Source organism: Plecotus auritus (genome assembly GCF_963455305.1).
Source record: "Plecotus auritus genome assembly, chromosome: 2".
NCBI lineage: Eukaryota > Metazoa > Chordata > Mammalia > Chiroptera > Vespertilionidae > Plecotus > Plecotus auritus.
Window position 1 is genome coordinate 30287607 of NC_137771.1, and position 24743 is coordinate 30312349.

The 24743-nt window shown below is 49.2% G+C and overlaps 1 protein-coding gene across 2 annotated transcripts; it reads left to right on the forward strand.

Annotated features, from left to right (window-relative positions):
- The first annotated feature begins 21 nt into the window (after window positions 1–21).
- P3H1 (prolyl 3-hydroxylase 1) lies at window positions 22–19818 on the forward strand. Of its 2 annotated transcripts, none has more exons than XM_080654062.1 (15): window positions 22–537; window positions 4190–4342; window positions 5265–5454; window positions 5654–5785; window positions 6554–6693; window positions 14089–14178; window positions 14479–14531; window positions 14703–14824; window positions 16409–16536; window positions 16663–16758; window positions 17220–17370; window positions 17955–18072; window positions 18500–18575; window positions 18842–18982; window positions 19332–19818. In XM_080654062.1, exons 1-15 carry the CDS (start codon window positions 76–78, stop codon window positions 19485–19487), a joined length of 2208 nt encoding a protein of 735 aa, XP_080510188.1. In that variant the 5' UTR covers window positions 22–75; the 3' UTR covers window positions 19488–19818. The 2 variants fall into 2 exon arrangements, with proteins under 2 accessions (XP_080510188.1, XP_080510189.1); XM_080654063.1 differs by having other exon boundaries at window positions 40–537; window positions 14679–14824; window positions 19332–19814.
- Window positions 19819–24743: the final 4925 nt, after the last annotated feature.

The window sequence follows — 24743 nt, forward strand, 5'->3', positions numbered from 1 at the left end:
GGCGGGGCTGCCTGGGGGTGGGACTCGGGTCTCCGTGGCGGGTAGCGAGCAATCTGGTTTAGGTCTGAGGAGGTGATGGCGGCACGCGTGTTGAAGCTGCTGACCACACTGTTGGCCGTCGCCGCCGCTGCCTCCCGAGCCCATGCCGAATCCGAGGCAGAGTGGGACATGGTGGCGCCGGATCTGCTCTTTGCCGAGGGGACCGCGGCCTATGCGCGCGGGGATTGGCCAGGGGTTGTACTGAGCATGGAGCGGGCGCTGCGCTCGCGGGCCGCCCTGCGCGCCCTCCGCCTGCGCTGCCGAACCCGGTGTGCCGCCGACTTCCCGTGGGAGCTGGACTCCGAATCGCCCCCGAGCCTGACGCAGGCCTCGGGCGCTGCCCTGCACGATCTGCGCTTCTTTGGGAGCCTGCTGCGTCGCGCTGCCTGTCTGCGCCGCTGCCTGGGACCGCCGGGCGCCCACTCGCTCAGCGAAGAGCTGGAGTTGGAGTTCCACAAGCGGAGCCCCTACAACTATCTGCAGGTCGCCTACTTCAAGGTGCAGACCTGTCCGCTGCTGGGGTCTTTCTGGGCATAGTTGAAGGCGACCCGGGGTAACTTGGCGGGGGGAGGGGAGGCCGGGAAGTATCCGCAGAGAAGGAAGGAGGTCTCGGCCCGGGAGCTCTCCTCAGACCCAGGGAGGGCAAAGGACCCTGCTGGGAGACCTGCCTAGCCCGCTTCGCATAATCAGATGGTAGCCCCAGAGTCCAGCCTAGGGTTAGGGCACCCATCAACCAAAACTTGGCCCGTGTTTCCCCGACAGGCTTCCTAAAGGGAACTAAAGTGGCAGCTTGGGTTTCTCATCCTGATTTCATTATAGTTGTCCGAGTGAGAAGCCCGGACCTTTCTGCACTATCTTCCTTCCGGTTCGTTTTTCAGTGATGCTTTTCCTGCTGCCTTGAGTGCCACGGCTTTCTCTCAAGACCTGAGGTTGCCACGTCGCCAGTAGGGGCTGTCTGGCCCCGCCCTGTGGGGGACCCTCTGGCTAGCTGTCAGGTTTCCAAAGAAATGAGTAATTTTAGGAGTTCCAGAGTGCCTTAAGTCCAAGTATACATGGATTTGGAGCGCTCCTGGCTTGCTTGATGATGATGATGATGATGATGATGATGATGATGATGATGATAGCCAGCACATACTTTCAGCACTATTTTAAATACTTTGCGTTTATTAATTCATTTGCCCAGATCCTGGCAACATCCTGTAAGGTAGGTACTACTTATTAGCCCCATTTTATTCGGTGAAAAAGAAGGAGCTGTGCTTCATATCCGTTATGTCCATAGTTTGATAGACTTTCAATTCAACCTAAAGAGAGACTTAGAAAACCTTTGGAACCTCAGATTTCCACCTCTCCACAAATATTTTGTGTACAGTTCTGCTCCATTCCTCCTAATTACTCAGAAGAGTACTGGGTTTGAAACCAAAACAGTTGGGCTATCTTTAGTCATGTCCACTTAACAGCACTTTTTAAAAGTCTTTGACAGAAATTTATTGAATACCTACTACGTTCCAGTTCTTGTGCAAGAAACTAAAATGCTTAACTTTATGGTTTTTTGTTAGTCTTGTGTTAAGAATCACTATAATGAGGGTTACTAAAATGATATGTACATAGGGCTGTGGGAGCACAGAGTAGGGAGCTCTAGCTTTGTCTCAGAGAAATTAGAGAGACTTGAAAAAAAGAGGTGACATTTGAAGCTGATTCTAGATATTGCTAGAGGAGAGCACCCTCTTCCAGGTAGAGTGAGGCCAGACTGGGAAGAGAATTCTGTAGGCTTCAGGGAGCCAGCATCAGAAGTGGGTTTTAGAATGCTAATCCTGGAAGCCATGTGGAATAAGCCTTGGAAGAAGGAGAAAGTGGTGGCGAACCATTGGGAGATGAGTGCAGTTGTTCACATGAGAGAAGGAAACTGAAGGGCTGGGGGTGGAGTGAGGAGATGGGGGAGGACAGAGAAAGCAAGAGCAATGCTGAAAGATGGGAGAGAGAATAAATCCATAAAAGGAATGGACTTAGGAGAATTTATGATTTTATAATTAAGGGAACTGAGGTCCAGAGATGGGGATTATTGACCTGGGGTTACAGCTATTTTAGGGTTACAGGCTCTATTTTAAATACTTTGCATTTTTTAATTCACTTGCCCATTAGTTAATCATTAAATCATCAGTGATTTAGTTTGGATTCTACATATGAACCTGTGTAACTTTGATATGCTGGAGTCCATTGCTGTGGACATTATTTTAGCCTGTAGCACATCCCTGTCCTCCATCCCCTCAGATATTTGTATAACCTCATGAGTCCTGGATTTTTAATCTGAAGATGCCATGTCTGGATGTTGTAGAGCAAGCATGTCAAACTCAAAGGCTAACATGGGCCAAATAAGCAAGGTTTAAGTTTATGTGGGCTGCAAAAAAACAAAAGCTTCAATTTTCATAGAAACATAGGTTTATTTTGATAGAGACATGTTGAATACAAAGGGCCGAAATAAATGAGTAATAAAATAATAGAACATTTTAATAAAAATTAATATTTTTCTTGAACATTAACTTACCAGACACTGAATAACTGCACAAATTAATAAACGTAACACAAATAAACCTATTTTTTTCTTGTTCTTCGAAAGCGAAATATTTCCTGTTGCACACACCAAACAAGTCAGTACAAGACTAATGACATGGAAATCGCTGCTAAAATATTCGCTGCTAGTATTATTGGAGAGAAATGGTGTGCCTGTGCATAAGGTGCGTAAGGGAAATGAATGCAACACGATTATAGTAATCATTAGCAAACATTGTAGTTCGTTATTAATATCTAGAGGCCTGGTACATGAAAATTCTGTACTTGGGGAGTCCCTCAGCCCAGCCTACACCCTCTCGCAGTACAAGACCCCTCGAGGGATGTCCACCTGCCGGCTTAGGCCCGCTTCCTGGGGGATTGGGCCTAAGCCACAGTCAGACATCCTTAGCACTGTGGAGGAGGCGGGAGAGGCTCCCACCACCACTGCTGCGCTCACAGCCGTCAGCCTGGCTTGTGGCTGAGCAGAGCTCCCCCTGTGGGAGCGCACTGACCACCAAGGGGCAGCTCCTGCGTCGTAGTGACCTATTGTTCCTGGTCATCCGCCATTAGGGTCAATTTGCATATTACCCTTTTATTATATAGGATTATGTATAACAGGATATTGTAAAAATTAAGTTACAAAATTGTTATTAAAAAGTTTCTTACATACCATTATATTGGCTGTACCCCCAAAATACTTGTTGTGGGCTGCATGGGGCCCGCGGGCTGCGAGTTTGACATGCTTGTTGTAGAGGACCTTAGTATTTTTCAACCACCCTTCTTTTCCTTGAATGTGTCATTTTATGCAAAAAAAAACCACCACACTTTTTTGCCCTGGGCATTTTGGCTCATGGATGGATAGAGCATTGGTCCTTGAACTGCAGGGTCTATGAAACCCCGGGGTTTGATTCCGGTCAAGGGCACGTGCCTCAGTTGCAGGTTGCAGGCTGGATCCCTGGCCCCTGATCAGGGCGTGCTGGAGGCAACCAGTCGACGTGTCTCTCTCACATCGATGTGTGTGCCTCTCTCTCTCACATCGATGTTTCTCTGTCTTCTCTCTCTTAAAAAAAAAAGAAAAGAAAAGAAAAGAAAAATCAATGGAAAAATATCCTCAGGTGAGGATTAACAAAACAAACAAACTAGACACTTTTTCTAAGCACATTCTTTCTTAGACGTGGTCTGATTGTTAACTGCTCTTTCTCCTCTAAACTTAAATTCTTAAAGCCTTGGATTTTCTTTAGCTCAGTCAGTACATCTAAATCTTGAGAATACATTATTTGGGCAGTCAGTCTTCTATAGTGTTCCTTCTACAATATGACCTTTGTTTAAAATAGAATGTTTACACTGTCGAAGCATTACCTCCTGTAATTTGGGGAGCCCCTAATCCTGACTTGGAAAATAACTGAAAATCTGCCCAGGGCCTTGTGCTTCTAATCTCTGGTATGTAGTTCCTGCCATAGGTCTTTTCTGGGGCGGACAGGGGTGGGGGCACACTGAACGGAAGGCTCAGGAAGGCTATTTCCTGTTTACTGTGGACTGCACATGTGGACACAGACCTTCAGGGTTTGGATGTGAGAAACATGTTCTCGTGCTTCATTCTTAGATAAACAAGTTGGAGAAAGCCGTAGCAGCAGCGCACACCTTCTTCGTGGGCAATCCTGAGCACATGGAGATGCGTCAGAACCTAGACTATTACCAGACCATGTCTGGAGTGAAGGAAGCTGACTTCAAGGATCTTGAGGCCAAACCTCATATGGTGAAAAACTTTGTCTCCTTCTTTCTTTTTATTACAGTGATACTTACTAGGGTTGTTTTCTGATTGCAGAAGTAATGTATGTTTGTTGTATACCATTAGAAAATTGCAGTAAAGTATAAAACAGAAAGTAATCATTTATAATACTGCCACCTTAGGAAAACCAGTAGTTGATATTTTGGCCTATATTTTAAGTCTTCTGTATGTGATTTTAAAACATAATTTGATGTCATATTCTGTATGTGTTTTTCATCATCCTTTTTGAACTAACATTGTATCATGAGCCTTTTCTCATGTCTTCAAATTTTCCTGTAAAACACAACTTTAATGGCTATATGATAGTCCATATCATGCATAGATTGTCTTAATCTACTAGTCACAATTTTTTTTTTATTATGTAGGTTTTGCTTTTAAAAATAAACTGCGCACACCTAGTACATTATACAGCCATACACAGGTCTGGGGTTGTTTTTTTAGTGATTCTGTGACAACTGAAAATGGTTGTTGTCCACAGGAATGGGGAGCTGTGTCCCACAGACAGCAAAAGCAGAGTCTGTAATCAGCTGCTTGCCGTGCCCAAGTCCCTCACTGCTGGGAAGATTGCTGTCATCGCCACAGACCACATTCTAACATTTAAGAATTCAGTTTTTTTCATTAAACTTTTATTTTGAAAACTTTAGCCCAACAGAAAAGTGAAACAAATGACAATGAACTCCCACATCTTTCATCTAGATCTAGTTAAATGCTTTTAAATTTCAAATGAAGGAAGTCAAGACCATTTACAAAAGGTCTTCATTATATGGCGGTCACCCTTTCCATTCATAACCTGAGATGAGCAAGAAATGAGGATCCTCATCAAGATGGGGGGGTAGGGGAGGAGAGAGGGCTATCTGGCCTGCATTTGAGTACTGCTTCCTCCCAGTAGGACCAGTTCCGACTGGGGGTGCGACTCTACTCAGAGGAGCAACCGCAGGAAGCCGTGCCCCACCTAGAGGCGGCGCTGCAGCAGTACTTTGTGGCGGAGGAGGAGTGCCGGGCCCTCTGCGAAGGACCCTACGACTATGACGGCTACAACTACCTGGAGTACAACGCTGACCTCTTCCAGGCCATCACAGGTGCGCTGCTCAGAGCCCAGCCCTCAACCCTACCTCAGCTCCAAGGACAGTGTCGTGATAACACACACACAGCATCTTCAATCTCATTTCTAAATCTCCTAAATCTGGGAATCTGACTGACAGTTGCTTCCACTTGAATTTGTTCATCTTAACTGGAATTTGAAACCTGAAGAATCACCTCCTCTTTGATTCTTTTCAGATCATTACATCCAGGTCCTCAGCTGCAAACAGAACTGTGTCACGGAGCTGGCTTCCCACCCAAGTCGAGAGAAGCCCTTCGAAGACTTCCTCCCGTCGCATTATAATTATCTGCAGTTTGCCTACTATAACAGTAAGGCCAACTTTCCTCTTTGCTGCTTTTAAATCAGAAGCCAGAAGCAAGGCAGGCAGGGCTTGTATTTGCTGTGCTTCAACTCATTTGGCTTCTCTCTGTGGCTCTGGAAGACACCCTGCCAGGTGACCCCTGGGTGCCTTGTCACAAGCCACAGCCAAGGAAGCCCATACCAGCTGGGAGAGGGAGGCTCTAGGACTCCCTCTCATCCCTTCTATGACATTTATAATCTAATTTTGCAACTGAATTGTTACAGCAAGTCTAGGACAACCAGCTCATAGGACATTTAAACCAGCTCACAGGACATTTCTCAGCCCTCCCCCTTGTATAGCACTGATACTCTGGGGCAGGTGTGTGATCGTGTGTGTGTGTGTCAATATCCAGAAAAACAAGTCAGCAGATCTTTACTGAGTTCCTATTATGTGCTAAGCATTACAGCATATTCATGAGTATATGATGTTTATAGTTCAACTATAAACTAATCCATACCAACAAAGAGGCAATATGCTATTATAATCTTCCCCTCTCTTCTGAAAAGGGCAAAGAAGGTAGGAAGACAGGAATATTCCTGAAATTGGTCTAATTTGGGGGCCAGCATTTGAATTACTTGTGAATTTTTTACAAATGTGGGCACACAGAGGATTCAAATTCTTTTCTTTCAATATTATTCTTCTATGTCTCCCCCCAAATCTGTGCTGAGAATGAACACTGGTAGTTCCTGGCACCCAGAATTAGACCTTTCTCAGCCACTTTTCTTTCCCTTTGCAGTTGGGAATTATACACAGGCTATTGAATGTGCGAAGACCTATCTCCTCTTCTTCCCCAATGATGAGGTGATGAACCAGAATCTGGCCTACTATACTGCCATGCTTGGAGAAGAGCAAGCCAGATCCATTGGCCCCCGAGAGGTGAGAAACGTTTCAGCTGAACCCAGACCAGAGGGCAGAGTGGGGTGGAGGAGGAGAGCTGGCACAGCTTATGCGCGGTGGGGACAGGGGGCCTGGGCAGCTGGGAGTGCACTGAGCGCTTGTCACTGAGAGAATAAGGGAGCAAAGAAAGCATGGAGAAGCTGCTGGAGCCCTAACTAGCATAATTAATTAGCATGATCTGGGCCCAGATGCATGTACTCTGAGTTGTCAAAGAAAAGCAGAACTGCAAAGCAGTACGCCTTTCCCCTTTTTGGCACGCCTTACTTTGAGACTTGATACCACTTGGCCAAGATTTATCATTTTTAACATCATGCTCTCTTTTTTTCACTCACAAGCTTTCTGTCTCCATTTTCTTCCTCATCCCTTCTTTCTGCCATTGCCTGAACTCTCCCTCTTTTGGCATTATTTTCTATCTCCCTCCAAAACAAGGAGAAAAATCTATGTAATGCAGTGACCAAAATGAAATGCACTGAAATGTTAGCAATGGTTATTTCTGGGTAGTAAGATTATGGGTGATTTTTGTGTTTCACTTATTTATGTTTTCTAAATTCCCTGCAGTGAATGGGTATTATATTTATAATTCAAAACATGAAAAATTTGCTGTTTTTAAATTACTGAATTTGATACTATAAACCTTGATATTTGTGTATATGCCTTGCACAGAACCTGAACCCTTTCCTTCTTGAACCCAGAACAGTGAGATGGTTGTTGTTTTTTTTTAATATATTTTTATTGATTTCAGAGAGGAAAGGAGAGGGAGAAAGAGATTGAAACATCAATAATGAGAATCATTGATTGGCTGCCTCCTGCATGCCCCCCACTGGGGATCGAGCTCACAACCCAGGCATGTGCCCTTGACCGGAATCGAACCTGGAACCCTTCAGTCCACTGGCCAGTGCTCTATCCACTGAGCCAAACCAGCTAGGGCCAATTAGGTGGATTTGAAGTCACTAGTCTGTACTCAGATCCTCGCTCCTCCACTTACTAGCCACGTGATCTTCAGCACATCATGAAGATCTTAGGCACTCTGCATTACCCCTCTGCATCTGTTTCTCCCTCTATAAAATGGGATTACGGCTCTTGCTCTGTCTTCAACACAGAATGAGTATGAGGGTCAAATGAGATAGTGAGCTGAAAAGTGTGTACAAAATATTGTGTGGACGGGTAGCATCACGGCGGTGTTGTGCTGGAACACCTGGAGCAGGTGGCCGGTTTCTTCACCTCCAAACTCAGCCACCTCCTGAAACGGGTGTCTTATCACCGTGGCTTTCAATCACCTGTGTCCTGCTGGCCTCTCCCACACTGTCTACAGTGTGTGTAAAAATGGCTGTAACTTTGGACCAGTTTTTCACTTTGTCAAAAAAGAGTAAATAGCTACAGTTACTCTAGAGGCCACTCAGTTATTTATACAGCAAATATATTGGAGAAATATAGGGGGTGAGAAAGCAGACACACTCCTGCGCTGTTGGTGGGACTGTAAATTGGACTGTTCATTTAACCGGCAATGGGACTGCAGAGATTTACCGTGCAGTTGTACTGAACAGGCATACAAAGCTAAATATGCACAGATGTGCACCAGAACATTCCTGCTAAATGCAAAAGCTGGAAGCAGGCTAACTACCATTAATTTGGAGACTTATTAAATAAATTATGATACACTCATTCAGTGACCTACAAGACTATTGTATTGCATGAGCAGATTGCTGTGCACCAATATGAAATTGTCTCCATATGATTTTAAGTAAAGGAAAAAAAAAATTAGGAGAGAAACCAAGATGGCGGCATAGGTAAGCACCTAAACTGCTGCCTCGCACAACAATTTCAAAACTACAACTAAAAGACAGAACGGACATCATTCAGAACCACAGGAAGGCTGGCTGAGTGGAAATTCTACAACTAGAAGGAAAGAGGAAAGCTCACGGAGAATCAGAGGAGCGGCAAAGGGCTGAGGTATGGAGACGCGTGCAGAGAAGAAGGGCGACTGAGTGCCTGGCTGACTTTCTCCGGCGGGAGGGGGAAGGAAGCCCCCAACTGCACTGAACCCTAGTTCCAACTGCACTGAAACCCAGTTCCGGGCGAAACCCCGTGGACCCAGGCTCATACAGGGGGAGTCTGGACTGTCAGGTAGAGAGAAAGGCACATGGAGACTCGGAGACCCGGGGGAGCCGTGGCAGGTCTGGAGGTGCGCTTGCAGAGAAAGCTGAATGCGGAGGTCGCCGCAGGCATTCCCTAGCGGAAGGGAGTCGGAAGCTCCTGACTGCACTGAACCCTAGTTCCAACTGCACTGAACTCCAGTTCCAGGCGAGCCCCTGGGGACCCATGCTCTTACAGGGGGAATCTGGACTGTCAGGCAGAAACTCAGGGGAGTCGAGGAAGGCAGAGGTCTGGAGGCGCGCACGCAAGGGCAGGGCTGACAGGAAGCCAAGACTGTCTGCTCCGTCCTGAGACTCCGCCCCATCCAAGCTGAGCACAGAGGCTTTTGCAATTTTGCAAGTCTAATCCTATAAGGCTGTCTCCAGCACCGAACTTCTCCCAGCGTAGACACAGCTGATCCTCACAGCCAACTGGCCTGGAGGTCTATTCCTCCCAGTGATACCAACAACAATCAAGACTTAACTACAACAAGGCTGTACACACAGTCCACAAAGGGGTGCACCAAGAGTGTCCACCTCAGGTTAACTGGGGAGGCCGACCCACTGGGCCATATAGGTCACCTAGCACACAAAGCTACTCTACCAACTCAGGAAAGCAGCGAAAATGCAGAGGCAAAGAAACAGATCACAAACGAAAGAAATGGAGGAAAACAAATGACTGGATATAGAATTCAAAACCACGGTTATAAGGCTTTTCAAGAATATCCTAGAAAAGGCCAATAAATTTAGCGAGACCCTTGAGGATATGAAAAAGGACCAACTAGAAATTAAACCTACACTGACTGAAATAAAAAATATTATACAGAGCCCTAACCGGTTTGGCTCAGGGAATAGAGCGTCGGCCTGGGGACTCACGGGTCCCGGGTTCGATTCCGGCCAAGGGCATGTGCCTTGGTTGCGGGCACATCCCCAGTAGGGGGTGTGCAGGAGGCAGCTGATCGATGTTTCTCTCTCATCGATATTTCTAACTCTCCCTCTCCCTTCCTCTCTGTAAAAAGTCAATAAAATATATTTAAAAAAAAAAATTATACAGAGACCCAACAGCAGACTAGAGGAACGCAAGAATCAAGTCAAAGATTTGAAATACAAAGAAGCAAAAAACACTCAACCGGAAAAGCAAAAAGAAAAAAGAATCCAAAAACTTGAAGATAGTGTAAGGAGCCTCTGGGACAACTTCAAGCGTACCAACATCAGAATTATGGGTGTGCCAGAAGAAGACAGAGAGCAAGATACTGAAAACCTATTTGAAGAAATAATGACCGAAAACTTCCCCTACCTGGTGAAAAAAATAGACTTTCAAGTCCAGGAAGTGCAGAGAACCCCAAACAAAAGGAATCCAAAGAGGACCACACCAAGACACATCATAATTAAAATGCCAAGAGCAAAAGACAAAGAGAGAATATTAAAAGCAGCAAGAGAAAACCAGTTAGTTACCTACAAGGGAGCACCCATACGACTGTCAGCTGATTTCTCAACAGAAACTATGCAGGCCAGACGGGAGTGGCAAGAAATATTCAAAGTGATGAAAAGCAAGAACCTACAACCAAGATTACTCTACCCAGCAAAGTTATCATTCAGAATGGAAGGTCAGATAAAGAGCTTCACAGATAAGAAAAAGCTAAAGGAGTTCATCACCACCAAACCAGTATTATATGAAAGCTGAAAGGTATTCTTTAAGAAGAGGAAGAAGAAAAAAGTAAAGATAAAAATTATAAACAACAAATACATATCTATCAACAAGTGAACCTAAAAATCAAGTGAATTAAAAATCTGAGGAACAAATTAAACTGGTGAATATAATAGAATTAGGGGCATAGAAAGGGAGTGGACTGACAATTCTCAGGGGAAAGGGGTGTGGGGGGTGCAGGAAGAGACTGGACAAAAATCGTACACCTATGGATGAGACAGTGGGGGGTAGGTAAGGGCAGAGGGTGGGGTGGGAACCGGGTGGAGGAGAGCTATGGGGGGGGGGAGGAGAAACAATTGTAATAATCTGAACAATAAAGATTTATTAAATTAAAAAATATAAATAAAATTAAATATCTAAAATAAATAAATATATTAAATCCTATTTGTCTTTTTAAAATACATATATATGCTTTAAATTTTAAATTGTAATCTTTCTGTACAGACAGATAAAAAACTGTTCATCAGGATTACCCCTGAGGCATGGGCCTACAGGTTAGGGGTGGGAGGGAGACTGATGTTTCTTTTCATGGCTGTTGATACTCTGGAGTTCTTTTAGTTATAAATGTATTGTTCTCATGTTTTTTTCAGTGCCATCTGAAACACACCTTAGGGCATTGATGGTACAGAAAGACATGTAATCCAAAATTTGTAGAACTCTAGTGCATATAATAGTAGATAGTGAGTACAAGCTCTAGTGGAAGCAGGGAGGAAAAGCAGTCAGCTGATGAGTCAGAGAATGCTTCACAAAAGTGCTGTTGACATTTGGTTTTAAAAAACTCAGTCAGTAAGCCCTGGCTGGTTGGGCTCAGTGGATAGAGCGTCAGCCTGCAAACTGAAGGGTCCCGGGTTCAATTCTAGTTAAGGGCACATGCTGGGGTTTCAGGCTCAATCCCCAGTAGGGGGCATGCAGGTGGCAGCAGATCAATGATTCTCTCTCATAATTGATGTTTCTATCTCTCCCTCTCCCTTCCTCTCTGAAATCAATAAAAATATATTTTAAAAATAAAAATAATAATAATAATAATAATAAATAATAACAAAAAACTCAGTCAGTGAGCTCTGGCTGGTTTGGTTCACTGGATAGAGCATCGGCCTGCTGACTGAAAGGTCCCGGGTTCGATTCCAGTCAAGGGCACTTGCCTGGGTTTCAGGCTCAATCCCCAGTAGGGGGCATGCAAGAGGCAGCCAATCAATGATTCTCTCCCATCATTGATGTTTCTATCTTTTTCTCCCTCTCCCTTCCTCTCTGAAATCAATAAAAAAATATATTTTTAAAAAAACAATCAGTGAATGAGGCAGGAAAGATCCTTTTGGACAGAGAGCAGCATGTGCAAACAACATGGACAGTTGTCCCATATTAATGAAAGGTGGTAATGGAGAATTACCAGAGATGAGGCTGGGGAGGGTCAGATTTTAAGGGGTCTTGAGTGCCCGACCAGGACCTTGGACTCTATTCCATGAGATAGTGGTTTTAAGCGGTAGCCTGACAGGATGTGACGGTGAATGACTCAGAATGGGAAGGTGCTGGAAGCAGGAGACCAGCTGGAAGCTATTGTGGGGGTGCAGAGGGGAGTCAAGAGGCCTGAGTGAGGCAGTGGCTACAAGAGGGGAACTGACTAGGTGGCAGAATGTGGGGGTGTTTTCACTCCTCCCTCCTCTTCCTATCTAATTAAGCAGCAAGTTCCAGCTTGGGAGACACATGCACGGTGCTGTCCACCTAACTCAGGGACACACGGGATGCTTTCCTCTGCCGGGACTCCAGCCGGGTAGCTCATGTTTCCTCTGGTCACTGGGAGAAGGAAGTAGATGATGTGGTAGCAACAGCCTTCCCATTCTGGTTGTTGTGGCGCTCACTATTGAAAATCGCCACCTTTCAAATGCGTGCGGCATCTTACAGCTTACAAAATTCTTTCACGGCTTTTATTTCCTTTGATTCTCAAATAATTCAGTGAGGGTGGGGTCACCAGCCTACCCTGAAGAAAAATACCAAGGTTCCTCCTAGCTTTGGAACCCTGAGATCTCCAATATAAATAGTCCTTCTCTGGCCATCCCCTCCCACAGGAGAGGGTTACCTTGCAGTTGTCCTCTTTGGCCACTAGATGGTGACCATCTGGATTTGAGATGGCACTTCTAGTCTCTGTCTTCCTTTTTTTTTTTTTTCCTTTCTTTTATGGTCATATTAGTGAGTCTGGGGTAGAGAGGAAAATAAGCTCATATGGTCAAACTACCATTTTTAACTAGAACTCCCCTTCTGGGAAGAAGGTGACGAGCATTTGTTGATCCAAGCACTGTGCTGGGTGCCTTACACCCATCATCTCACTTAATCATCACCGCCACCTTGTGAGGTAGGCACTGTTCTTTCCCTTTTAGAGATGAGGACATGTAGGCACCAAGAGATGAGTTAACTTGCACAGTGGCGAATGGCTGGTAGTGCTGACCGAAATCTGTCTTCTTGTTTTATCCCAGTGCTGGCTCAGTTCCTGACACAGTAGATTGGTGTGGAATGAATAAATGGTGGAAGGGGGATCTGCTCCTTAGCAGCCTCAGACAACTATTGGGAGGGTTAGATAAGATAACATATCTAGCTGGTGTCTAGCACTTGATAAAGGAAGCCAATCACTTAAATTCTGCAGGAGGAAATTCCCATCTATCTTCTTGGGTAAATATAGTAGTAGATGGTATAGGACTCATTGACACCATTAACATTTTCCTTACTGCCCTCATCTTTTATTTCAACTGACGATGTCTTCTTTTTCTTTTCCTTCCTTCCGCTGCTTGGAGACTAGCAGGGCACCTAGGGAAAGATGTGACCCGGAAGGTACTTAGTCTCCCTGCCCTGGGTAAGCCCTACTGTGAGCACTTGTGGGAAGGCCAGATGCCAGACCCGCTGCTCTTGCTGCAGCTGCCCATCTCCAGGGAGGGGCATGGTCTGTCCCGAGTCTGAGGGGAGGCAGTGGTGTAATGAAAAGCACATGGGCTTTAGGATTGGAAAGACCAAGGTTTGAATGCACGTCCCTGCTCTACCATTTCCTAAAGTGTCCCCTAAAATAAATAGTCTATCCCCTCTGCTTCTCGGTGTCTTCATCTGTAGAATGAGGATAGTAGTATCGATCTCAGAGGTGGCTATAAGGATGCAGGAAGTAACAGTCAAGTTATTCACTTCCTGAGGTTTCCTTTCTGAGCTCTAAGCTGCATAAATCAAGAAGGAACTCTCCTTTGAGAAGCATTTTCACATCTCCAGAGAATCATCAGATTTTCTGTCTTGGAGATTAATAGAGGTTTCGGGGGGGAAGAGGGCTTTTGCCCTTCAAGGGAAGCCTGGTTATGCCGCCCTCAGAGGTTCTTCCTGAGCCATGCAGGAGGAGCCTGTGAGCACAGCAGTGAGACTTGGTCGCAGACTGGGGAACTGACACACTAGTAATGGAGAGGAGCCTCGGTTCGCCGTGGGAGTGACGTGTAGAAAGCCCGGGGGCACCCCGAGAGTTAATGGACAGGGTCAAGTTCCAGGACTTTCTTCTACTTTGTTTTTCAGAGCGCCCAGGAGTACCGACAGCGAAGCCTGCTGGAGAAAGAACTGCTTTTCTTTGCTTATGATGTTTTTGGAATTCCCTTTATTGATCCGGTGAGCCGGGGCACAGGAGCTGGGGAGATGGGGGAGTGTGAGGGGGGAAGGGATGGGGGTAAGTGGTGTGCTGTGTGACTCCAGGGAGTGAGCCAAACATGGGATCTTGAAACCCATGGATGAGAGACAGAAAACGACAAAGGGGAATTCTGGGCAGCTAGCCAGAGGTGACTAGAGTTCATCTCCTGGGACCACAAAGGTGATAAGGAGGCTTCTCCTGTAGACCCTGTTCTATGCATCAAGACCTGGAAGCTTAAGTAGGTCACCCTACACTGTTCATTTTTCCTGACCTGTCCTTAGGACTCATGGACTCCAGAAGAGGTGATTCCCAAGAGATTACAAGAGAAACAGAAGTGAGGACCTTGAAGAACTGCATGCTTGGATCGGTCTGATGAAGCACTGAGGCTTCTGAGCCCAGGCAGATGTGAACTCCTGGCAAGGGGTGGGCAGGTCCAATCTGGGAAGTTGGGGTGGGAGCTGAGGCCAGACCCAGAATCCAGTCCTCAGAGCAGCTGTGCTCACAGGTCAGAACGGGAAACAGCCGCCCGCATCTCCCAGGAGATTGGAAACCTGATGAAGGAGATTGAGACGCTTGTGGAAGAGAAGACCAAGGAGTCGCTGGATGTGAGCAGGCTGACCCGGGAAGGTGAGAGGACAGAGCTCAGGGCCCTGCAGCTGTCATGGAGGCAGCAAGGCAGCTGCCCCGCACTAGCAGGATGTGCCCCGGATGCACCAAGCTCGCGGTGAGCCAGCCTCAGGATCTAAGCCATCATGGGCCAGGCCTCACCTTGCCTCGGTGTCCCTCCTAACAGGACTTCCATCAGGGAAGGGCACTGAGAACTGTCTTTTGTGAAAGAAAGTACTCTTGTCACAGTGACACTAGGAAGTATTCATAGGGCAAAACTTACCCTGTTTCACTACTTCCAAACTGTTTTCTCCCAAAGTCTACCATGCATCCTGTCACCACGCCTCAAAAGCTGCAGGTGTCCTCTGGTTCTCCTCTCCTTCCCCCCGAGGCCATCCCCTCCAGTCCTCCAGGAAGGCCTACCCATGACTCTGCTCTGTTTCTCCTCTCAGCCCAGCCTTTTTCTTTTCCCACTGCCGCAACCTGCTTCAGGCCCAGCACCGCCTGTCTGCCCTTGTCTTCCATCTTCCTGTCTGTCCTTACCTTTTTCCACACCAGGGTCAGATCAGTCTTCCAAACACAGGGATTCTGCCCTTTAACTATATGTTCTTCTCCCCTCCCACCTGGACTGCTCCTGTTCCTGGAGTCCTCTTTGCCCACAAATCTTTGTTCATGCCCATCCCTCCTAAGTTACTTCCTTTCATCTCTGCCTGCGAGGCATCTCAGATACACCCTGCAAAGCCTCCCCTGGCGAATTGGGACCCCCTCCCTCTTTCTGTTGAAATTCTTTGTATTTTCACAAGGTCTGTCTTATGCTGGTTATTTGTGTAATTGTTGAAACAGGTGCTATCTTCAGGAGTTAAGCCCTTGCCTTGCCTAGCACACTGCAGTCTCAGTAAATAGATGGAGTTGGATTGAGTCTCTAATATGTTCCCAGCACAGAGAGACTACTGAGAAATAGGAGAAGCATTGACCTTTGCTCTACGAAAAGTGATTAGTTTAACAAGACTGGCATGTGAAAAGAATGTGTCCGGATTTCCTTTGTTTTCTAAGTGCTTTCAGTGGTATTTGTCTTGATTCTCTTCACTCCCCAGGAGGTGGGTTGGGCAGATTGTAAGATCCTCATATTAAATGAATGATGATGATGGTAGCTAAACTTTGGAGCATATACTTTGTGCCAAGTATTATGCTAAGGATTTAATTTGTATTTTTATTTATATCAAACAGATATCACATGAGGTAGATGCCACTTTACGGATGAGAAAATTAAGACTCAGGGAGGTTAAGTAACTTGCCAGTGTCACACAGCTCATTAATGCAGGAGTCAAACCCAGTTCTTCCTGATTCAGGAGCTCGTTTTAGGAATGTAAAGGCCTAAAGAGCCAGCAGCTGGTCAGGAGTAGAGCTAGGACCAGGACTTGGATCTCCTGTCTTCCAGCTCCAACTTCTCTCCTTTGGACCACCCTACCTTTGGAAGTGACCAAATGGGAGATTTCTCTGGTGAACAGGAAACAACTAGAATTTCTGTTCTTGACAGGGAAGCAGTATCCGATGGAGTCTCTGGACAGAGTGGCTGCTGGATTTAGTCTTGTCATTGCTTTGCAGGTGGCCCCCTGCTCTATGAAGGCATCCATCTCACCATGAACTCCAAAGTCCTGAATGGCTCCCAGCGGGTAGTGATGGATGGCATGATCTCTGATGATGAGTGCCGGGAGCTGCAGAGGCTGACCAACGTGAGGGACCGGTGACCACACCTTCTCCCCAGAGCCCAGCTTCCCTTACTCAGTGCCCCCGAGGCTGGGGCCTGAGAAGAGGTGGTCAACTGCCCTGGCTGACTCCACCTGTTTTTGGGCTTGTAGGCAGCAGCAACATCAGGTGATGGCTACCGGGGCCAAACCTCCCCACACACCCCCAACGAAAAGTTCTATGGCATCACTGTCTTCAAAGCCCTCAAGGTAGAGTCAGTGCTCAGTGTTCTAGAGTGAGGGGAGGGGAAGGGGAAGCCAGGTTTGGGGCAGGAACTGGGGATGGTGGTAGAAAAAGTTAAAGATGTCTGCCTGGCCACATTCCAGCTGCCATGGAGAAAGGGTAAATTAAGCTGAGTGAGTTTCACTTTGGAATTTTGGCTGTTAGACCAAGAGTAATAAAATGAGGCAAGCAAGATAAGACCAATATCCAAAGCTGTGAGTGCTTTCTGAAGAACAGCTGACTCCAAGGGCCCGCACTTGTGCGTGACGTGCACAGATTATTCTTAAAGAGAAGTATGAGGGCGAGGGAAAGCAGAAGACGTTGGGGTGTTGTGTGTGGGAAGCAGAGAGACTGCACCTTTGATATAGGGATGAGGAGCCTGGGGCCTTGGGTCCCTGTTGGCCCAAAAGGGGCGTTCAGGGCAGCTGACCACTGGTCTCCTTGGCAGCTGGGACAGGAAGGGAAAGTTCCTCTGCAGAGTGCCCACCTGTACTACAACGTGACGGAGAAAATGCGGCGTGTCATGGAGTCCTACTTCCGCCTGGACACCCCCCTCTACTTCTCCTACTCCCACCTGGTGTGCCGCACTGCCATCGAAGGTGGGCTTCCTTCACCCTGCATCCTTCGCTAAGCACATGCCAGGCCCAGGCCCTGACTGGATGCTGAGGACGTAACCAAATAAGTGGCAACCTAGTGTGATAACAGCCGAGGCAGTTACAGTCATTCTACCTGGGCAGTCAGGTGGGCTTTCTGGAGGAGGGGATAGTTGTGCAGGATGAATAGCAGTAGTGGAGTGCACAGGGTTGTTCCAGCCAGAGAGAACAGGATGTGCAAAGGAGCATTGAGCAACCCGGCAGTTGGGGGAACTAAGAAAGCTGCCATTCTGTAGAGTGAGGTTAAGGGGGAGCAATCAGATCAGGCTGGTGAGGTCCCCAGAAGCCAAATTATGGGGAACTACAAGAGTTTGGTTAGGCCAGTGATTCTCAATGATGGTATTGGACACTCATGTGATTCTGTCCTGACCCGTGGGCTGATACAGCTCAGCTGGAGACCTGCTTGTTCACTGGGTATTCCCAGACTCATTTTGGGAAGCACTCCGCCCACCCCCCATCCCCCCAATGCCAACGGGAGAGCTGTGATATCTCCTGAGGCACTCAGCACTAACGTGTTACTTGGGTCCCAGAGACACAGGCTGAGAGGAAGGACAGCAGCCACCCGGTCCACGTGGACAACTGCATCCTGAACGCCGAGGCTCTCGAGTGCATCAAGGAGCCCCCTGCCTACACCTTCCGGGACTACAGGTGCCAGCTCGCCCTCTGAGCCCCCCAGTGCCCTGCTCTTTGCCCCCTCCCCCAACAGTTACACATACACACAGGTTTGGGAGCGGCTGTTCCCAGAGTCCAATCCCATGTCCCCAGACCCTCTGGGTAGGAAGCCAGACAACAAGGAAATCTTTACAGTGTAGTGTGATGAGGACAGGAAGAGTGGACTTGGTGCAGAAGTCCCCCAGAGAAGGGCATGGTGGATTCTCTGGGGCAAGGAGGTAGGGATGGGAAGATTGGAGTCATTTGTGAGGCTTCAAAGAAGGCTCTAGAAGGCTTTCTTCCTCTGAAAGGCCCGTCTAGCTGCTGGTTGAGAGCACTTGGAGATGAAGGCACTGGACCTGTGGGTTGTCTGGGGAGCGGGAGGAGGAAAAGTCTGTGTTGAGATTCTCTCTGCCTTTCCCAGTGCCATTCTTTACCTAAATGGAGACTTCGATGGAGGAAACTTTTATTTCACTGAACTGGATGCCAAGACCGTAACAGTGAGTGTGTCCTGGTCCCCATTCTTAAGAGACAGAAACCCTCAGAGTGCAGGGCAGAACGGCCACCTGGTCTTCTAGTGGCAGCGCTCCCCTCCCCCAACCAGGGGCTTTGCTGTGCTGGTCGCTCCTCTGGTCACCTTTGCTCTTCAGCCTGGTCTTCGGGAAGCTGGGCTGAGGAGCCACCCTCACGCGTGGACGCTAATGACCCCATGTCCCTTCTGAAGGCAGGTCACAGTCTGTCCTGTGTTCCCCTTTGTGCCCTTCAGGCAGAGGTGCAGCCCCAGTGCGGAAGGGCCGTGGGGTTTTCCTCGGGCACCGAAAACCCACACGGAGTGAAGGCCGTCACCAGGGGGCAGCGCTGTGCCATCGCCCTGTGGTTCACTTTGGACGCTAGACACAGCGAGCGGGTGAGGGCAGCTGATGCTGCTATGCCCTGGAAGGGCCCTGTTCTGCTTCCACCTCTCCCAGTCCCCTTGCCGATGGCTTAGACATGGAAGGTGCACTGTGTCATCCTGGTCACTGCCTCATCCTCCCTGGCCCTCTTCCCTACTTGTACTGGGGCTCCAGGGAGGGGGACGATGGGCGATGACCCTGGTTCTTGGTTCCTCTTTGCGCACCACCTCAGCCGGCTTTGCCCAGAGAGCAGGACCTGTTGGGAAGGAGATGAGCTCAGAGGCCACTGAGGAAGTAGCCCCTGAGCGGTGGTGAGTACCTGGTCCAAAGGCCTCCCTGAGTAGCAGGGGTTTGTCCTTGCAGGACAGGGTACAGGCCGATGACCTGGTCAAGATGCTCTTCAGCCCAGAAGAGATGGACCTCCCCCAGGAGCAGCCCCAGGAAGCGCAGCAGGGCCCCCCCCAAACTGCAGAGGAGTCTGTCTCCAGCAGTGAGTCAGGGCACAAGGATGAGCTCTGACCGTGTCCAGCTCACCGTGGACTGGGGATGAGACCCGCCGTGGGAAACTGTGGCCTACGGCCTGGACTGGCTGGCCGCTGGGGGCCACAGAGCAGTGGGCACTTACATCTGCTGCCCAGCGAAAGGACCCTGCTCACAGCCGCCCGCACGGTGCTACTGCTCTTGGAGTGGACATGGCAGGATGGCCTGCTACCCTCAACGTGGCCGAGGACTCAGGACGCAGGCTCAGAGCCACCATGGGGTGCCTGCTCAGGCAGCCGCGTGACAGTGATACAGTATTTAAGTGTCTGTGTAGACAACCAAAGAATAAATGATTCGTGTTTTTTTATTCAGTAGTTTGTTCAGAGAACAGAAACATGCCCACCTGCCCGAGGTCTCACTGGGTAAAAATTGCTCTGGGCAGGACACAGGTACAGTGGGAAGAGGCCAGGCCCAGTACCCTGCTTAGCCACTTCCTGTGCAGCTCAGGCCAGAACTTAACCTTGGGGACCTCGGATTGTGTCTTACCACGGGAACCTCGGTCCCCACTCTGCCCAGCGGGGGCAGTTGTGTGGCCCAGATGCAGTACCAGGTACGGCAGCACTTGGTGAGCTGGAATGCGCTGGATGAATGGCAGGGATTATCATTAATCCTGCTCTGCAAGGAGCAGTGGTCAGCAGTGCTGGGGCACGCTGGCCCCATGTGGGTCCTGCTGTGCTGCCTGGCCTCAGTCCCGTACCGCAGGGCCTCCGGTTGCAGGACAACACACACCTCAGGAGACAGAGAAGGAGAGGAACTGGAGACTCAGCCCCTCTGGCACGGTCCATCCTCCTCCTGGGCTGGAGATGCTGCGGGGCAGTGAGTTTGGGAGCCTGCACTCGGTGCTCATTTATTCACTCAGCCAGTGGTTGTTGATTGAACAGAGCCCAGTGCCAATCAACAGTAACCTGGGCTTACAGTCCTGGGAATATGGTAGCAAACCAAACAAGTCCCTGCCCTCTGCTTATCTTTTAGTAGGCAGACAGGTAAGAAGTGTGTGTGTGTGTGTGTGTGTGTGTGTGTGTGTGTGTGTGTGTGTGATCCTTTGAGATAGAGAAGAAAGCACTCGGGCCCTGAGGAGGGAGGAACAGCCAGGAGGCACCGTGACAGCACAGAGTGGGCGAGAAGGAGGGCAGCATGAAGTCGGAATCTCAGGGCCTTGTTGGCCTTCGCAAGCGCTTGGGCCTTGACTGTGAGACCTGAGCCCTTGGAGGGTTTTGAGCAGAGGAGTGATGGCGTGGACTTACTTTAAAGGCCTCAGGGAAGAATGTGTGTGGAGAATGGGCTGTGGGGGAGGGTGGAGAGAGGAGAGCAGCCCTGCTACAGTGGCCCCGGAGGAGGTGAAGCTGGTGTGGATGGGGTGAAGCAGTGAAAAAGCTCAGGTTCTGGATCTCACCTAGAGCCAGCAGGAGTGGCTGATGGATTGGATGGCTGAGGAAAAGGAGCATTGAGAAGGATTCCAGCCTAGGGCTGCAGGAGGGAGGGTGATGTAAAGTTTGGTTTTGCACACGGTATGCTGAAGTTTGAGGAGCCCATTAGGTATCCAAGTGGAAATACCAAATAGAGAATTGGTTGTATTTGAGTTGAGTTCAGGGACAGCAGGAGGCTGCATGACGGAGACATCATCAGCGTCTGGATGGCGTTCAAAGCCAGGAGACTGAGGTCAGTGTAGAGAGAGTCAGAAGACTGAGCCTGGCTGGAGGTGTCAGGGGCTTCAGACACTGGGAGCCAACAGAGACAGGAGCAGAGGACCCGAGAGGGACAAGCCGATGAGAGAGGTTCAGGAGGAGGGAACTGCTGTCACGTGCTGCTGAGAGGCTGAGCCGCCTCCGAGGCGGAGAACCCACTTTGATCTGGCGATATGGAGATCAGGGGCAAGAGATGTATTGGGGAGGTAGTGTGGAGAAGGACGGGCTGGAGTGAGTTCAAGTGAGAAGGGAAGGTGGGTATAAAGGGCTCTTCTCAGGAGTCTGGCTCTCCGTGGGGCCAAAGAGCTGAGCTGGAGGGACATGCGGAGAGAAGGAACGGTTGCATTGTTAAGCTGGGAGACAAGCACCGTGTGAGTACGCTCCTGTGAGTGATCCTGTAGGGATGGCCTCTGTTCCTGTAGTCCCATGGCCTGTCTAGTGAGTTGCTCGCCCTGAGGAGAGAGGGCCACATTAGTGGGAAGAACATGAGCTTCACCACGTGCTGAGTGGGCAAGACTCCCTCCACCACTTGGAGCTGCGTGACCTTCTAGTGCGCTTCCTCCCCAGGCCCCTGGGCTTGCAGTGCTGACCTCCCAGGATGTTCGAGAGTGCTTGTGAGAATCCCCGCCAGCATGGCTCAGTGGTTGAGTGTCGACCTATGAACCAGAAGGTCACGATTCAATTCCCAGGTCAGGGCACATGCCCAGGTTGTGGGCTCGATCCCCAGTGTGGGGCGTGCAGGAGGCAGCCAATCAATGATTGTCTCTCATCATGGATGTTTCTATCTCTCACTCCCTTTCCCTTCCTCTCTGAAATCAATAAAAATATATATTTTTTAAAAGAATGTTTAGCCCTGACTGGTTTGGCTCAGTGGATAGAGCGTCGGCCTGTGGACTGAAGGGTCCCAGGTTTGATTCCCGTCAAGGGCATGTACCTTGGCTGCGGGCACATCCCCAGTGGGGAGTGTGCAGGAGGCAGCTGATCGATGTTTCTCTCTCATCGATGTTTCTAACTCTCTATCCCTCTCCCTTCCTCTCTGTAGAAAATCAATAAAATATATTAAAAAAGAAAAAAAAAGAATGTTCACAAGGGAATGCTCATAAGGCAGTTGGCACAATACTTAGCACATAGTAAATTCCCAATATTACAGAAAACTATACCTGCCTGATTCTGGTCTTCCAGAAGCGTCTACATCAAGGCAGATAACCTTTACCATTTCAACGGATGCTAACCACATGGAGACAGCAGACTCAGTAAATCACGAAAAGCCAAATGACGGCAGGGTCCGGGCGAGATGCGGCTGCGATTGCTTCATCTGTGTTTGTGATGCACACGCAAAGGCATGTCGGCCATGCAAGTTTGCTCCAGATGAAGAGCGTGACGTGCAAACACTAGAGGGGGTGGAGGCAGCTCAGCAAACATGGAAGATGTGAACGCGGACTGTGGTCTCTGGCACCCAGCAGTTGGCAGAGCTCTCAGCACAGGCATTGAGAGAGCCTGTGCTCACGGCTGTTGTGAGTTGGTTAGACGTGGGGCACAGCAATGAGCTGGTAATAGGGCCATGAGGTTTGCACCGTCCTCAGTCCTCTGAAGGAGGCAAACAACACACCAAGTGCTGTGAGTGGAAATATGCAGGGCATTCGGGGATCCGGAGTCAAGGCGCCTGACCTGGCTGGGCAGGCAGGATGGCTTGAGGGGAGAGGGGGAACGAGGGGGGGTACAGGCATTGCTGCTGCACCACTTTCTAGCTGTGGGGCCTGGGGCAAGTCCTCTCCATTCCAAGCCTGTGGTTCGGCAGGGAAGTCAGACTGAGTTGGGGGCAGTAAGACCAGCTCCAGTTTTCAGGTGGTGGCTGCAGAGAATGTGCTGGATGGCAACCAACTGAGTCAGACCCTCCTGACTGTCGGCGGGAGAGGACCCGGGGAAGGGCGCCAGCGTTCCACTAGGAGGGAAGCAAAAACATGCCATCCTCAAGCCAACCGGTCACGATCAGCACAGACCTACTCAGAGCCCACTCTCTGCCAGGCTCTGCCAGACAGTCGTGGCAGTAGGTCTTTGGCCACAGTCAGTGCACCCACACCCGGGACGAGGGCACAAAGGGGAGACCCTGCCAGGAGGGTGTCTTTGGGAACACAGATCTCACTGGCCACAGTTTTCAAGCACATTGTGTTTTCCAAAAGCACTCCCCGCCCATTGTTTGATCTCTGTAAATACCGCCATGAACCAGACAGGGCAAGGGGTATTAGCGCTACTTTTCAGTTGAGGAGCCAGGCCCAGAGAAGCTAAGGGACTTCCCAATGTCACACAGCTTCAGTGGCAGAGGTAAAGCTCGACCCTAAGCCTCTTGTAATGTATGTAAAAACACTTGTTAAACAGTGAGGTGTGACACCCCGGGGCAGTTCCCAGTTAGCTCTTAATGGAGGCTGGGTGCTCTCCAGCATGCCTGGGAGTCACTGGGCTGGGGTGGGGCAGGCCCCTGCGTGGGAGGAACCTGGGTGGAGAAGCTCCGCCAGGTGGGGAACTCCACTCCAGGAGCAGGACTTGAGCCCTGAAAGGCCTTGGAACGTTGGTGAGGGAAGGCCATGGGGAGCATGTGGATACAACAGACTCAAGACCTCAAAGAACAAAGAGAAGAGATGGACAGAGGGCTGAGGGGGGCGGGGGGATGTGAGCGTCATTCTGGATCATAGATGTCTCTGGTCCCAGGCCTCAGAGCCCGAGACCTTTGTCCTGGAGACAGCCACGCACGCACCACGGGACAGGATGGCAGCCGTGGTCTTGAGGGCCTGTGTGGCTCTGACACTTGGTTTCTTTTTTTTTTTTAATATTTTATTGATATTTTACAGAGAGGAAGGGAGAGGGATAGAGAGCTAGAAACATCGATGAGAGAGAAACATCGATCAGCTGCCTCCTGCACACCTCCCACTGGGGATGTGCCCACACCAGGGTACATGCCCTTGACCGGAATCGAACCCAGGACCCTTCAGTCCACAGGCCGACTCTCTATCCACTGAGCCAAACCAGTTTCAGCTGACACTTGGTTTCTGTGTGATCTTGATACTAAAGTGCAAAGACCTGCGCCAGGTGCTCAGTGGGTGCCCAGGCGTGTCCACTCTGGGCTCCAGCAGTTCCTCGCTCCCCCTGGCTGTGCTGACTCGGCGTTGTCTATGGGGGAAGAGGAATCTGAACTCAGCACTGACTTCTCTACAACGGCTCCTGCCTGGGGTGGGGAAACTTTTTTCTGACCTGGGCCATTTGGGTATTTATAACATCATTCACGGGCCATACAAAATTATGCACTTGAAAATGAGCCTGCTATATTTGGTCAAACATTTAATTAACTCACCCCTAATGCCTTGGCAGGACCAGACCAAATGAGTTCACGGGCCTTCTGTGGCCCTCGGGCCAGATGTTCCCCACCCCTGGCTTAGACCTTCTGCTTGATTTCTGGATCCTAGGTCTTCTTCCCAAGTACACAGATCTAGGTGGCTCTGGTCTTCCCAGCAGGGAGGGCCACAGGGGGCCAGTGTTCCAAACCGCAGGCCAAACA